This window comes from Ixodes scapularis, unplaced genomic scaffold (assembly GCF_016920785.2).
Source record: "Ixodes scapularis isolate PalLabHiFi unplaced genomic scaffold, ASM1692078v2 PGA_scaffold8__174_contigs__length_109621045, whole genome shotgun sequence".
Taxonomy (NCBI): Eukaryota; Metazoa; Arthropoda; class Arachnida; order Ixodida; family Ixodidae; genus Ixodes; species Ixodes scapularis.
Window position 1 is genome coordinate 91,689,082 of NW_024609883.1, and position 15,213 is coordinate 91,704,294.

General features: G+C 45.9%; 1 protein-coding gene across 1 annotated transcript; it reads left to right on the forward strand.

Annotated features, from left to right (window-relative positions):
- The first annotated feature begins 1,332 nt into the window (after positions 1-1,332).
- On the forward strand, positions 1,333-5,571 carry LOC115312789 (U-scoloptoxin(18)-Er1a-like). The gene is made up of 4 exons (XM_040223224.1): positions 1,333-1,410; positions 2,445-2,456; positions 4,223-4,445; positions 5,516-5,571. The coding sequence occupies exons 1-4, from the start codon at positions 1,333-1,335 to the stop codon at positions 5,569-5,571; spliced, it is 369 nt and encodes a 122-aa protein (XP_040079158.1).
- Positions 5,572-15,213: the final 9,642 nt, after the last annotated feature.

The following is a 15,213-nucleotide window of genomic DNA, read 5'->3' on the forward strand; positions in this document are numbered from 1 at the left end:
GCCAACATATGCTGGCTTTTTCCCCACGTCTCCCGTCGCCTGTAAAAATGTACAGACGAAAATAATCTGAATTTTACTTTGAATGTGAATGTTAAAGGGAATAATCTTAAAATTCTGCATAATCAACTATTTGCGCGGTAATTTTTTTAAATTATATTCAGTAAGCGTTTTCTCAGTCAGCCGCAATAATAAGATTTTGACGAATTCGTATTGTTTTGTAGAAGAATATTTAATATTCTGTTATATTACCCAACCTAACACCTAAATTTTAAACGGATGCACAGATAAGCTACCACAGCATTTACTTTGATGTTCTGAGCTTCTCTTTCTATAAGTTTCGATTTTTAAATTGACTTTTGGCACAGGTCTTTTTACATCTTTAATAACATTTTCGTATTACAAACTGCAGGTTTTTTTTCATTCTCATCTATCTCGCGTAAGCTAATTGATTGTGCACGTCGATGCAAGTACACGAATATATAGCATTTACTTTATTATAGCAATCTAGTATGGCTTAAGAGAAGGCCGATCAGTCACCACTATTCATTCATCTTTAATTAAATTATTGGCATGGGAATCTAAGGAGCAGTGCTTTACAGTCACTGCAGGCAATGAAGTGTTTGTGATGGTGGTCTATGGCAAATTGAAACACAAACAAATTTTTCTAATATCAAAGCTCGTTTAATGAACTGGCACTTTGTTACGCAATCGGCAACAATATGTTGAAACAAACGTCACCCCTTCAGACACCCTACCTGTCGGTTTCGAGATACCACGGAGAACCTTTCTTGGGCCACGCACGTTTTTAATGTAGATTAATAACGTCAAACTTTTTTTCTCATAGGATTGTGCACTATTTTGAGCTTTGTCGTCCTTTGGGTGTCCAGAATGTTGAAAATTTGTTTTGTTGATTAGTTGTTAGTTGACAGTTAGGTCCCGAACAATGCGTGTCTGCAAGGCTATGGCTTGAGATCCAATTGTCTTCTTCCGAGAAAGTTACGAAAGTCTACGACCCTCGATGTGCGTCACGATGACGCACATCGGTGGGTGAGCTCAAAAAGTAACTTTCACGAACAATCGACCGCTATCGCCGTCCTGACACTCTATCTAAGAATATTTTTGCAAATGTACATTGTGTTTTAATGTGACTTCATAAGAATCCATCGTCATATATTCACAGCTGGAAGGCAATGATTTTTATCTTTATATTTATTTTCAATCAATATGCGCGAGAAACTATAGAGAGGACGCGGAGAGGATCTTTCTATAAAAGGAGGCTGGGGTTGGGGTTCGGTTAAACTATTCCTGCGAGCCGAACACAAAAACAAGGCCATGAAGACACTTTGCACAGCTCTGGTGTTGACCGTCATCATAACGGCACTGCTGCCAGAAGTCACTGCTTTTTTTGAGGTAAGTTATCCCTTTAAAAATATTTGAGGAAACATTTTATTTTTGTTTAAAACCCGTACACCTTTATACAAATTGTTGTCTTCAAGCACCCTTCTGGGCTTTCATTATGTACAACTCTCCACACACTGCTTTTTTGCAACCTTTTTTTGGGCCTGGGGACTTGGATTGTTAAGTGGCGCCTTGTCCCTGGTAAAGCAGCAAACAGAGTACATTTATTGCAGTTGAGTCCAGTATACCCATGGCTGACAATTGATTCGACGCCTAAAGTTAACGCTGAACTCCATGGAGCAAATATGCGACGAGTAACTGACGAAGTTCGCCCGGCGTTACGCTCGCTTTGCGCGTGACGCAGCAGTTACTGCACTGATTGATGTCACGCGCAGAGCGAAAGCCGCCGGGCGAAATTCGTGTCTTTGTTTCGCTCCACGGAGTTCAAACTTTATTGACACAATCTGGCCGTAATGTTACATGTTGGCTCACAATCGATACCGCAGAAGTTTTGCTGGAATACCAAGCATGCTCTTTCAGAAGACTTTGACGAGCGTGTTGGGACAGATGTAACAGTAAGAAAGCACAAAACAAACAGCGGGACAAAAACAGACACGATAAACAAAAGATCCACGTTTTCAACCCTGATGCCCTCTAATTGTGCAGGGATTCAGAGCATAGGTTGGAACCTATTGTACCACGTGCAATTGCCGGTTTTCGATAAGCAAAAGGTCCACGTTTTCAACATTGATGCCCTCAAATTGTGCAGGGATTTAGAGCATAGGTTGGAACCTATTGTAGCACTTGATTCGCTATATGTACATACGCGAGTAAGGTACGATTATCAAAGTATGAGACTGTGGTTAAGTTAGATAGTGGCGTGAGGAGGATGTGGAAAGCGGAGGTCTGCCTTGGACGTGACATGATTGGAATCACTTCACATCCTCGGTTAATTAAAACATAAAGCAAAATTCTTAAGATTTTACCAGGCCGTGCTGTTAACATAAAACCGTGTCGGTTTTTTTTTTTTATTTTCTACTTTACAGGGACAGCGCCCAGTCCCTATTGAAAATATTTCTAAAGGGCCCGTCAGCCTTGAAGGATTATGGGACCTCACAGGCCTTCAAAACCCTTCAAAAATACCCTACAGAAAAACCCTTCAGGGATGCCCCATAGAAAAACCCTTTAGCCCCACAGCCCTTCAACCCGTCAGACCCTTTAGCCCATCACCCCTTTAGACGCGCAAATGACTGTGAACCATAGACAAAATGCAGTTCAAAACGTTATTCAAAATTTATTGCAGACATTTAGTTTTACATGCATATTATAACTCAAAAAGGTGATAAAAAGCAACGTTTGTTGAAACCCGGCGCAACGAGCGGTAGACGAAAGAGATCACATCAAACAGGGACAACTGACTTCATTATCACAAAGAAAAATATATTTCGAAGTACTCACAATGCCGCTGGGTATATTCCTGATGTGTGGTAGTTCAGCTAATAAAACCGAGCAGGTGCACCTCACGTACACATACACAGTCTTAGTAAGCGCGTTTAGCGAAAACCACGAAGTCGCAAGCGCTAGCACCCGCCGCCGTTGAGAAATCCCGAGCACAGTCACGGTTTCGTCCATGATGACAATACGCCGGCGTCTTCGGCGTATTTTTCGCTCGCTGGATGCTTCTGAAGTCGGACGGACGAAGAGGCGCAAAAACCAAGTCCGGACAGCGACCGTCATCCACCGTCTCAGGGCCCACAGCGCCATAATCCCGGTGCGCAGGCACAACATGCGGTGGGACGCTGACCCCGACTGCCAGGCTTTGCAGCGAGTAAGCCGACACCGGCCACCATCTCCTTGAATGCGCTGAACACGACGGCGCTCGAACGGTGCTGAAGGCGGCCAGCGCCGAACTATGGTGCACCTGCGGAACCAAGGAACAATCAAAAGAGACCAAGGGGCGAGCCCTGAAAGGCATGCATGCTCACCTTGCTGGAGGAAATTGGTCCGCTCCAAAAATCCGCTGTGTGGGCTAACCGGAACTGTCCACGAGCAGAGAGAAAATGGCTGTACTGGCGGCTGGCCTCCCCCGCTTGCACACACCACCCTCTCCCGCCGACCGCTGGGCTGGCAGCCCTGCACCCTCTCCCCATCGCCGGGCGGAGAGAGGGGCAGTGTGACTTGCTTTTGGGGACCGTCTCCCGTGGAAGAACCGGTTCCCGGAACGAGTCGCTTCCGCGTGGGTCCCTCTTTCTGGAAAGCGCGCAGCTTGTTTATTTTTTTTTTTTTTTATTTAAGGTTCCACGGATTTCGCCTCCAGCGGACAGGATTGCGTTCGCCTCAAAACGCCGCTCGGTCACCACCACTCGGCCAGCGGCTCGTTGATTCTCTACGTGGGGCGGTCGCCCTCAGTGGCCTCCTTGGCGACCGAACCCCCGGGCAGTGACAGACGGCCCACTCGTATTTGATAGAAGAGCAGTACTACAAATCTGACCGTACATACATACGATCGGCATTCTCCAAATACTTTTTTCCCCGTAGCGCACAATAAGGCTATATTCTAATTCTGCGAAATGTGTTTTCTCGACCTAAGCCGTGGCCCGCCGACATCTCAAGAAGCCTGAAGGTTTTCCCGACCCCATTAGAAAAGTTCTTGACAGGCTTCCAGACATTTCAAGGCATTGTAAAGGGGACTTCAGACATTTCAGGAGAGCCTCTGACGGGGCCAACGAACCCACCAGGAAATATCGGTGCACCTTTCAAACATCACAAGAATTCCTGAAGTCCCTTTCACACCCTTTAAAAAAATCCTGAAGTCCCATCAGAGCGATTTTCAATAGGGGTGTTTCCCCCTGGCGGTAAACCTGCCAGTCCTGGAGACGTGGGCGATCCGTGCACCACCGGCTTCGATTGCAAGAATGGCACGTGCTGTGTACAATCAAGTCGCAGGCACTCGCGCACATGCGAGAATTTAGGACAATTCGGACAAGTGTGTTCGGAGGAATCAATTAAAGGTGGCATCTACACGGAGCACTGTCCGTGCAAACCAGGTGACTGCTACGTCCCTTTTTGTGTGCGAATAGAATTCCTTCAAAGTTGTGGTCGGCGCTGCAGAGGGCGTCATTTCTTCTATTTTTCTTTTTTATGGGGTAAATTTGGAACACTGATGTTTTCGTCAGTTTTGCGGTGCTCAGGAAGCTTGCTTTGTCACTGATAATTATTATATAATGTTGAGGACTTTAACAATATTTGGGGCGTTGTCACGCAAAGTTGTGTAGCATATGGGCGGTGGTTTCCCCACTGCGAAGATGAAGCTTCTGAAAGAGGTTAGATTAATATTTCGTGTATACAACTCTAAGCAAAGCATGAATGAAGGCAAATCTGTAGATAAAATCTAAACCAAAACACCCCGAAAACCTTCCACGGGCAGTCCAGCTTTTATTTGTCCATTTAAATTATTTTCCAAGCTAAGCCTCTGAGTGGAAGCATAAAAGGGGACGGAACGTTAAGCTGCAAGACTTTCTCTTGGCGAAATGTTGGCTGATACTTTCAAACCGGGGTAACACTACTTATAAATCATACAAACGACAGTCTACATACAGATTCGAACGAAGGTCACCGCGAGATCCGTGCTTCGAATGCCGTATGGCAATGAGTTCAAGGAGAAAACTTTGCACGAGGCATACGAACCACGGAATTGCGCTTACTCATGCATGCAGACTATCGTTTCTATAATGTGTGAGCAGTGCGACCTCGGCTTTAGGCTTCAGAGTGAAAAAGATTGCTGGGGGTTCACTACTGAGATGTAATTAATATAATTTAAAAGAAACCCGAAACGATATGATGCCAAAAAAATTTGTGACGACGCTTTAAGTAGGTTTGGTATTAATGTGGTTAGTTATTCTCAAAATTTTAAAGAAAGCAACTGCACGACGATCAAAACTTCAGACTTAAGTCACGCGAAGACACGCAAATAAGCTCGAAAGAATATAATGCGTAATCTTTGAACAAATATTTTAAAGGTATGTAAAACTTTCTGGTGATTTCAAAGGTGTATTTAATTTCCAAAAGACGCACTTACTTTGTATGCACATTTATGAGATCCAATACTTCCTTTCAGGTCTGCAATGTCGGGACTTTTCAAGCAGGACACATATATGTGTGAGAGGAAAATGACTTCCCCGGTGAAATACATACCTTGCTCAAGCATGAAGCCTTGAGAGCATCATGTAACGCTCAGACGGTTAGCTTAAATAACAACTTGGACAAAAAAAATAAAAATTCATTACAACAATCTTATTTCGTGACTTTTTTTCGTTACATTCCCATCTGTCGGATCCGCTAGAAATAAGAAAACGTATAATCTTTTTCAACACTAATTTATAATGACTGTATCAATTAGCGAGATAAACGGAAATCCACAAAAAGGTAAAGGACATACAAGCCACGTACACATATAAACCACATTCGTGCCTTTAGAATAAAAAGTGGCGAGCAAGTAGAAGCAAACATTACAATCCATTTACAAAGGATAAAAAAAATATTTTAATCCTCGCTATTGTCTCTGTGTATTCAAGTGGTACCTTTCTCTGAATTTAGTGAGAGGGGCAGTGCAACGATTTTAGCGCTGCAGGAATCGGCAGCCTGTTACTTCTATCTTGTCAATCTTAACAAATTTAAAAGGAAACACCATGCTTTTCCCTGAAATACCATGATTCCACCGTGAAACTGCAGTGCCAAGAACAGATTATTTACCCACCTACAGTCGTGTACGGCGGCCATAGGAACCCCGACATGACGTCGACGAGGGTGGGGCAGGCTATAGGGAATCGATATGGTTGTGCAATTATCTGTTGAGTTTAAAGCTAGTTCTATACATTTAGTTGCCATTTATTAATCAATGCGTCAAAGTGTTATCGTTGTCAAGATTCAGTTAGGCGTAAAGACCCCTAAACACGCTTTGCGTTCCTTACAAGTTCCGCGAAATATTATTATGGGAGCGCGCAAGACATGTTACGAGCGAGTTTTCTGGCACCGTTCGGTTGCAAAGGCCGCTGATTTCAGTGTTGTGCCGCCAGTCGCATCCAAGCGCCACACAAGGCAGGGTCCTTGGCGCTGGCCCATTCGACGCTACTTATAAGACGCATGCGAATACACCAAGAGGATTTAGTTAGCTGTAAAACCTTTTGATAAAATCCAAGTTTAGCGTTTCTTGCAGGCACACAAACATCGTTGTGCGAACATGCGAGACATGCGCCTCTTATACGCGCTCCGTCGACATGCGCTTCCAAGAACCTTTCACATCGCTATTGGCGGGGAGACCGAATTATAGGGGGCGGAGTCCAGGCTTCTTTGCAGCGAGCTGTTAAGGGCTAGTTTCCCCAGGATCGTGTCCGTCCTAAAATAACCAAATGACACAGAACTCTGGACCGCTTCCGCCATCTATGAATGACGGCGGCAACCAGACAATCGGCTTGCCGTTTTTCTGGTTTTCGCCGTCGCTTATAGATGGCGGCAACCTTTTCAAGCCATTCCACTCTGGCTTGCCTACCTGCGGCCGGCCATTACTTCATTCCCACCATAATACAGCTTCGCTGGTCTTCCTACTTCACCAGGTTGGAAAGGCTGAAATTTTTTTAGAGCGCAGTTCTTAGGCGCCCGTTTCTGACTTGAGCCGCGTCGGCGTCGGCGTAACCGCGAGCCCCCCCCCCCCCCCCCCCCTCCCACCGAGGCGCTCGGGAGGACTTCGGGTTCCTTCGGGAGGACCTCGGGGGTGGGGGGGGGGGGGGGGCACGTCACGTGACCCCCCCCCCTTAGTACCCTTCCCTCCTCCTCCTCAAGAGCTGCGCTCTAGTTCGGCGTTACAGGGAGTTGTAAACGGCTTTCACCTCTTTTTCGATGTTTTCCCAGAGTTTTATGTCTAGTAATACAAGGCATGAGCACCGAATTCTTAATTTTATCTTTTTCGATGAAGCGCGGAACAGAGATGGGGCACGTGTTATTCCCCATTTTTTTTCCCGCGCTCAGTCGGCAAAGGTAAAATAACAAAACATTAAATTAGTGTCTGTACAGTTATACAGCCGGCTGTTAGTCTGCCTCAATATATGTCTAGTGTCTGAGCTGTAGATGAGCAATTTAAGCAGTGCGGGACAACCGCTAGCCTGTGGTCTTTAACGTGCACCACGCAGTAGTGATACACGACCGCGTGCCGGTACGATGCTCATCCAGATCGAAACGAGCAGGGGTAAGAATTGAACTCGGGATCCTTGGGATCTGCAGCTCAAGCTTTTGATCCACGTGCTCCGAGCTGGTGTGCGCTAAAGTCACTGGAACCTGGGAAAGCATCGCCATTGCCTTCCCTGCCTACTAGCCGAACACAAACAAATACTAACATACAGACGACCAAAACCTCGCAAGGCGACTGTCTGGATAGAGAATTTTATTTACACTCTGTGCAAAGGGCAGTGATGGACTTGGTCACTGTGATAAAACAATGCACTTCACCTTGAACGGAGAGTGGCAGAACTGACATATCTTGAGGGGACATGATCTGCTATCCGGAAAACTATAGGTTTTTAGCTCTTAGCCTACAAGGCAAAAGAAAAGAAACAAACTAGGACAGCACTTCAAACACAGCGAGAGGAGTGCACAGAGGGGCTAGAACAGCGGGTGAGGGCGGACATCACTCAGGCATATGTGGAGACGCGAAAACCAAGACGGCTCATTCATGGTCAAGTGGGCCGTAACGAAACGAGCATCGCCGCGGAAACTCCTCCTCTCCCAGCCAGAATAGCTCTGAATCCAGAAGCCGGTACAAAGCTCCACGCAACCGGGAGAGGAGGGGCGACATTGCTCGGGTTCACCGGTTCTTATCCAGTCCAGAACATCGATTTAGCCAGAGCATGCTGTCCAATGGCCATGAGCAGTAACCACGGCCATGTCAACCACGGCCGGAACCCATGGGCTCCGGCCGTGGTTGACATAGTTTCTTGGGCCCAACGTCCGAAAGTCATGATGTACTAGGCCTCAGGAGGAGCACGCCACCGAAGAGTCCCGAAAGACGCGGAGGTTCGGTTCCACCTGCCAACAGTAGGAGCAGTGTGGGCTGGGCACCATGCCCCAGCTATGGAGGCGATGCTTTGTGGGCCGGACCTACGGTGGCCGAACCTCCCAACCCCAGCGCCACTGAAAGTCATTCACAGATGCAAGGAAACGGCGGGAAACGAGTGAGGACCATGGAAACGCGGTGGCTCGCGCGCACTCCTCGGCTGTGATGCGAGCTGCGGAGAGTTCCTTCATTACCAGGGCAGGAGAAACGTCACGTACTGAGAGGTACGGCTACGAGTATCTCAATTGGTCGGAGAGCCCATCCGCCCTTCGGTAAAAGCAGGGTCGTCTCCGCGCTCGGCTAGAGGTTACCCAGAGCGCGGGAAAAGAGAACCCAACGCGAGGGCCCCAAGGAATATAGCGCCAGAAAATGAGCTGGGTGCTCCAGCTCTTCTAGCACCCCAAGAATTGTGTCGAGGGCATGAAGACGGGACGCAGTCTCCACACAGCGCGTACCTTTGTCCTCAAGAGACGTCGGTAGGTGGAGCACCGACTGGGTCACCAGCTCCGTGCCTCCCCTCCCCCCCCCCCCCCCCGCCCCCTTTTTCCAGTACAACCGGTGGTGATCATTTCGCCGGGCGAGCCGAGACGGAGGGACAGCGACGAGGGAGACGAAAGACAGTTGTCCACAAAAAACTACCTTCACCAAGTATGCTCTGTCGCGGAGCGAAAGTTTGACGTCTTCCGCGGCAGCGACCTGACGCTCTAACGCGGCAAGAATAACTTCCGAGTTACGGGGCGCTATTCCACGAGGGTTGAAGGTGACGCCTAGGACACTATCTTCGGACATGACCTACAGGCCCGCCGACAGAGTTGGAGAGCTGCCATCGAACATTCGGACTCTACCCTTCGAAGAGTTTAAAAGAGCTTTGGAGAGGGCACCGTATTCTAGGAGAGTGTATGCAGCAGCATCGAAGCTCCCGGAGTCTCGAAGGAACAAGCTGACGTCATCAGCGTACGCGGCAACAGCCATTGTGTCTCGGCCGATCAACGGAAAGCCACGTATCTGAGCCACGTCGCAAGACGTCGAAGCAACGGATCCAGGCTGAGGACGTACAGAAACTAGGAAAGGGGTAGCTCTGTCGAACTCCCCGAGTGACGGGAAACGGCTATACGGAATTCCTCCGTTCACTTGTAGGTCGCTGGCAGGCACGTAGCCAGGGGGGCGGGGGCATGGGGCTCGCTTTCGGATTCTTCCATTTTGCTGGGACCTCCTTTCTCCCCTCCCCATCATACACCATTCTATCATGCCCCCCCCCCCCCCCCCCCCCCCCCCCGAAATAAAATCCTGGCCACCTGCCTGGTCGCTGGTCAGATCACTGTACAGTGACTAAATTAAGGATATGAAAGTATCTGCGAAACCAAAGGCTCGCGAAATCTCCAAGGATAAAGAAGTGTTCGACCCGGTCGAAGGCTTTCACCTGCACGAGGGAGACGAAGGTCTCCGACAAACCGGTGAAGTTTCCGTACGCAAAAAGCTCTCCAGTTTACGGACAACGAAGAAAATATATTTCTCTCGGGTAAAGAGCACACCTGCAACGTACTGTCGACCTCTGATAGGACGAGGCGAAGGCGCTTGACGAGCAACGACGCGACCATCTTATATTCGATGTTTGACAAGGAAATGGGTCGCCACGCCGCAGGATCAGAGGGGACACCCCTTCTTTTGGTAGCAAGGTAGCGTCCACGTCCTCGTTTGAAGGATGGTGGGACTGCGCCAGTCTCCAAGACTTGATGAGAGTGATTCAGTAGATCGTTCCGTCATTCCCGCTACGCTATCCGCAATCCGCTACGTCCTCCACTATATGTAGCGTAGCAGAACCACCATTTCAAGTTTTAGCAGACATTCGCAAACCGCTACACATTACAGCGTTCAGATAACTAACGCAACGCCACTACCGGCACTTTCAGACGCCAAGGCTGGCGTAAAACAAAAGTTTGTAAAACAAATTTTGCCTTCTTTTTATTAACATCGCTATCTTAATAGATAATCATTTTTATCGAACAAAATGATAATCTTTGCTTTTTTAAGTAAATGATTATTATGTTTGTAATTGAATACAACTTACGGCTAAGCTATCCAAGCCAATCCGTTATGAGTCAAGCTCAAGCGTCAAGGCCATCGAGAGCGTTCTTCAAAAATAATTGACTACGACCGTAGCTCTTATGTTGTGTCAACGCCTGGTTGTTTCGCTGCGATCGGTCTCTCTTTCATCATTCTCAATGTTCAATAAAAATGAAATGCCACGGAAGTCACAGAAAAGAAGACGACTACATACTCTGTTTTTCTTTCCTTCTGCCTTCTCTTCGTTCTGAAATCACGAACTGTTAAACCAGCGTAAACGGCGTCTTTACCGCTTAGGTGTTTCACATGCCGCACACCTGAACGTCAAAATGCGTAAAGCAGACGCTGGGTCACCACATATTTCCGGAAAGATCTATTGTGTAGCTTTTTTTTTTCTCTCGTGGTTGTATTTAGCATGTCCGCTATAAATCGCTACCTATTGCAATCCTGGAACGGCTTTGTCGCGGTTAATTCTCGCAGCAGCAAAATATAATCCGCCCCTCAGAGCCGCCATCGCGAAAAGGGCAGGCGGCGTGGCGGGCATCTTGAATTGCTCCCCTCGCTGTCTCTCCCTAGTCTCGCCAAAACTCGTTCTCGCGAGACCCACGCTGAGACACCGCGCTATGCGCGCTACGCTACGTTTCTCGCAACTCTCGTAAAATAGCGCGCCTCCGCTAGCTTCCGCAGCACATGCGCAGTAGCGTCGTCGCTCTACCGTATAGCGTAGCGGGGGTGCCTAAACGATCTACTAAAACTCTCTATTGACAGGGTGAACGAAAGGGTGAGCAAGAATGTCTCATAAAGAGACATAAAACTCGGCGGGTAAACCGTCCGGCCCTGGGGCAGACCCTGTCTTCATGCGTCGAAGGATTTCAAAACACGCTGAAGGTGTGGTAGGAAGAACGAAGGCCCACAGTAAACTTCTAAACACCTGTATAGGTTTAATCGGCAATTTATTCAGTGTGTATAACCCACACCTTATGATAGATTTTGTTACACCTTTTGATAGGTGTTGTTGCATGCCCCATTAAGCATTGTTGTTTCCCCTACTTTAGATTTCCCTGCATTTCTCTGTTCTATCACCTTTTCTAGAAATCAAATGCACACCGCCTTAGAGACCACTTCAGCTACACATGACACTTAATGTTTTTCATTGTTGGAGAGCGCCCTAACGATAGAAGAATTCAATTTACGCGAAGTCGCTATCTGTGGGTCTCTTGCCAAACGACTAGAAGACCGCTTACATAGTCCCAATTCACAAAGGTGGTTCTAGGAAAGATGTCGGAAACTACAGGCCTATTTCATTAACCTCCATCTCATGATAGGTCATAGAACATATTTTATGCACTGAAATAATAAATCATATCACAAAAAACAATCTAGTATCTAGAGAACAGCACGGTTTCCGTAAAGGCTGATCTTCGACCACGCAACTTGTCCAATTTTATCATGACTTGTCATCTGATGTTGATGAGGGAGGCCAAACAGATTGTATATTCCTGGCTTTTCGCAAGGCATTCGATACCATTTCGCATTCACTTCTGCTAAATAAACTTAAGATATTAAATATAGACTTTACGGTACTAAGATGGATTGAAAATTATTTGCTAGAACGTTGTCAGTGTGTATTAGTGAATGGTAAAAGTTCGGCATACGTTAATGTTACATCGGGAGTCCCACAGAGCTCTGTCTTAGGGCCGGTTTCGTTCTTAATATATATCAATGATATTTCCTTGGGTATTTCATCTTGTGTTTGGTTGTTTGCCGATGATTGCGTGGTGACAAAGATGATGCCACCCAGTTACAAATAGATTTAGAATGCATTACTACGTGGTGCTCTAGATGGTAAATGACTTTAAATCCCCAAAAGTGTGTGCATTTATGTTTTACTGAAAAGAAGGAACTTGAAACCCAATATTATATAAATTAACAATATAGTAAACAAGGGCTCCAACTATAAATACTTAGGTGTCACGATACCAACTGACTGTTCGTAGAATTCACAAGTGGATGACGTGATTGTAAAGGCTGGCAGGGCACTGAACTTTATTCAACGAAGCCTAAAATGTTCACTCCTTGACTTAAAGGAAACCGCGTTTTTAACATGTGTTAGGCCGATTTTAGAATATGCCTGTGCCGTCTGGGACCCGGAACAAAAAAACATTAATAGACAAACTAGAAAAAATACAAAATAGAGCTGCTAGGTTTGTTCTGGGACGGTACGGGCGGAGAGACAGCTGTACTCGAATGAAGACTGAACTGAATTGGGAACCTTTCTCAGCCCGCCGTAAAAAGTTCCGTTTAAAGTTTCTGTTTTGATATTTAAAAATAAAACTGGAATTAACAGTGAAACTTACTTAAAAGAACCATAGTATATTTCTAGACGGAACGATCATGCTTTCAAAATTAGAGAGTACCACGCCGGGACGAGCATGTACGCCAACTATTTATTTATTTATTTTTTTGTTAAAACGATACGGGTGTGGAATGGGCTGTCGGAGTTGCAAGTGTGCAGTGAAAATTAAGAAGTGTTTTTTTTTTTTCTTTCAGCATTGTAACCCCACTGCTGTCATGCCCTCGGACACTGCGGGGTTATTTCTAAAAAAAGAATAAATATAAAATAAAGAAGTAACATGCAAAGAGTCGTGCGCCGCTCAATTGCTCCGCAAGGCTGTCGGTGTTCGTTTTCTAAAGAAAAAAGTTGATACAACAAATAAATGTATGCTACTTTAAAAATGTAACAACATTTAAAGCGTCAGACATATCAGTCAATCAATCAATCAATCAATCAATTTTATTTCCTCTCCATCTGAGAGGGGAAGGCAGGGAAAAAAAGCAGCATGTCGCTACATGACGAAGCCCCGCCTCCCCTTTACATCCGCAGAAGAAACACAACATATCAGTGAAAGAACAATATAACATATATAAAGACATGTAATCGAGTGTTTAAACAAGACAGTGGTGTCAATTATATACAGTGCGAAGGGTTAAACAAGGTAAACATTATTCAGAGTAGCACACGCTTGCTCCAAGAGTTTAGTAATGAGCACATGCACTACAACGCACATCGACTTTGAAAAATATATACGCAACTGCCTCTGCACCTTCAAAACATGACAACACCTAGTCAATAGATCACTCAAATAGGTCACGAATTTCCTTTTTGCTTGTGTTGGCCACGGAAATTCCCTTTCCTTCAAGGTTGTTTAAAATTCTTGGGAGAGTAAAAGCCAGTCTCTGGTGGAGCGCGGTGCGGCCCGGTTTCGAGAATGGCGAGTGCTGTATGTTGCGTCCGACGGCTCCAAACCTGAGACTGAATTAAAACGCTAACAGGGTTGTTTAATAATCTTTTATATGACATCAAAAACTTCTAACTATAGTAATTCGTGATTTTTAACGTGACAAAACATGACCACACCTATTCAATAGATCACTCCACGAAACTAAGATTTCGTGGAGTGATCATACGCTACAATACATATTATTTGTATTGCCCTCTTTTCCATTATAAAAAGTCTCTAAACGTTCGTTTTCGTAGTGGTACCCCAAACCAGGAAACAGTAATCGAAATATGTGCAGAACAGGGCGCGGTATATAAGCAGTGAAAGTGACAGTGAAGGTGCTGCATTAAGCAGCACTTTCACTTTCATTTGAAACAGTAAAAAAAAAGTCTTGTCGATGTGTTTACTTTGTCAGTTATGGATGCCCGGACATTTCGGCGGAACCCATGGTCATTTTATCTGATCCAGTAAATTTTCCAGAGTACATGTCTCGGACTGCACAGAAAAGCTTAAAAGGACCATGAAATGATTTTTCGGCTGGAGTAAATCGGAATTTTACTAATTGCATAGCGTTTAGTGCGCCAAAATAAAACAGTGCACGAGTGTAGAAAGCCTCAACCCTGCTATTCGGTACGAACATTTGTAAATTTAGCGGACTACTTCGTACCACCTTTCCTTGGAAAGTTCTCTGCCTTTTCACTGTCATGCCTCCGCGGTGCCCGAACACGTCAGCCGAACCCAGCTCACGCACTGGACACAAGCACTGCGTAAGTCGGACGTATGCCCTCGTCAGCATCCAATACGTCGACAAATATTTGAATTCGCGTTCCTGGTCAATGAGTGGCCTGACGGAACTTATCATCACTTGAGAATGACAAGTTTTGTGGCGTGCCTTAAAAGCACGGAGAAAGCTTGGAGTCATCGCTTCCGGTGCTCATGCAGCACGTCACGATCACGTGATTTCTCATTCCGCTTTCGAGTTCAGGAATAAAGGTAAGGCGGAAGAAGTTGAAAAACCACTTCATGGTCTCTTTAAAGAGGAAATATTTCATACCAAACTGCACAGTGAAGCTTTGGGTTTTCAATAAAAAGACATATTTTTTATCCTTTTTTGAAACTGAACAATAAAAAATCGCTAGATATAAAAAAGGCACTAATGACACAGCAATAAAATTGATTTATTTAGTAAGGCGAATGCCCTACTTGTCCCATTGAGCTAAAAATCGACGTATAAGCCGATAAAAATACGATTGAGCGGCACGCACTGCTCAACGGGCGAACCTGCGTGTCCCATAACCTCTGCGTCGTCCTTGCGGTCGTCCTAGAAGTCGTCCTAGACATGTAGGACAACATCACTTGTAACAT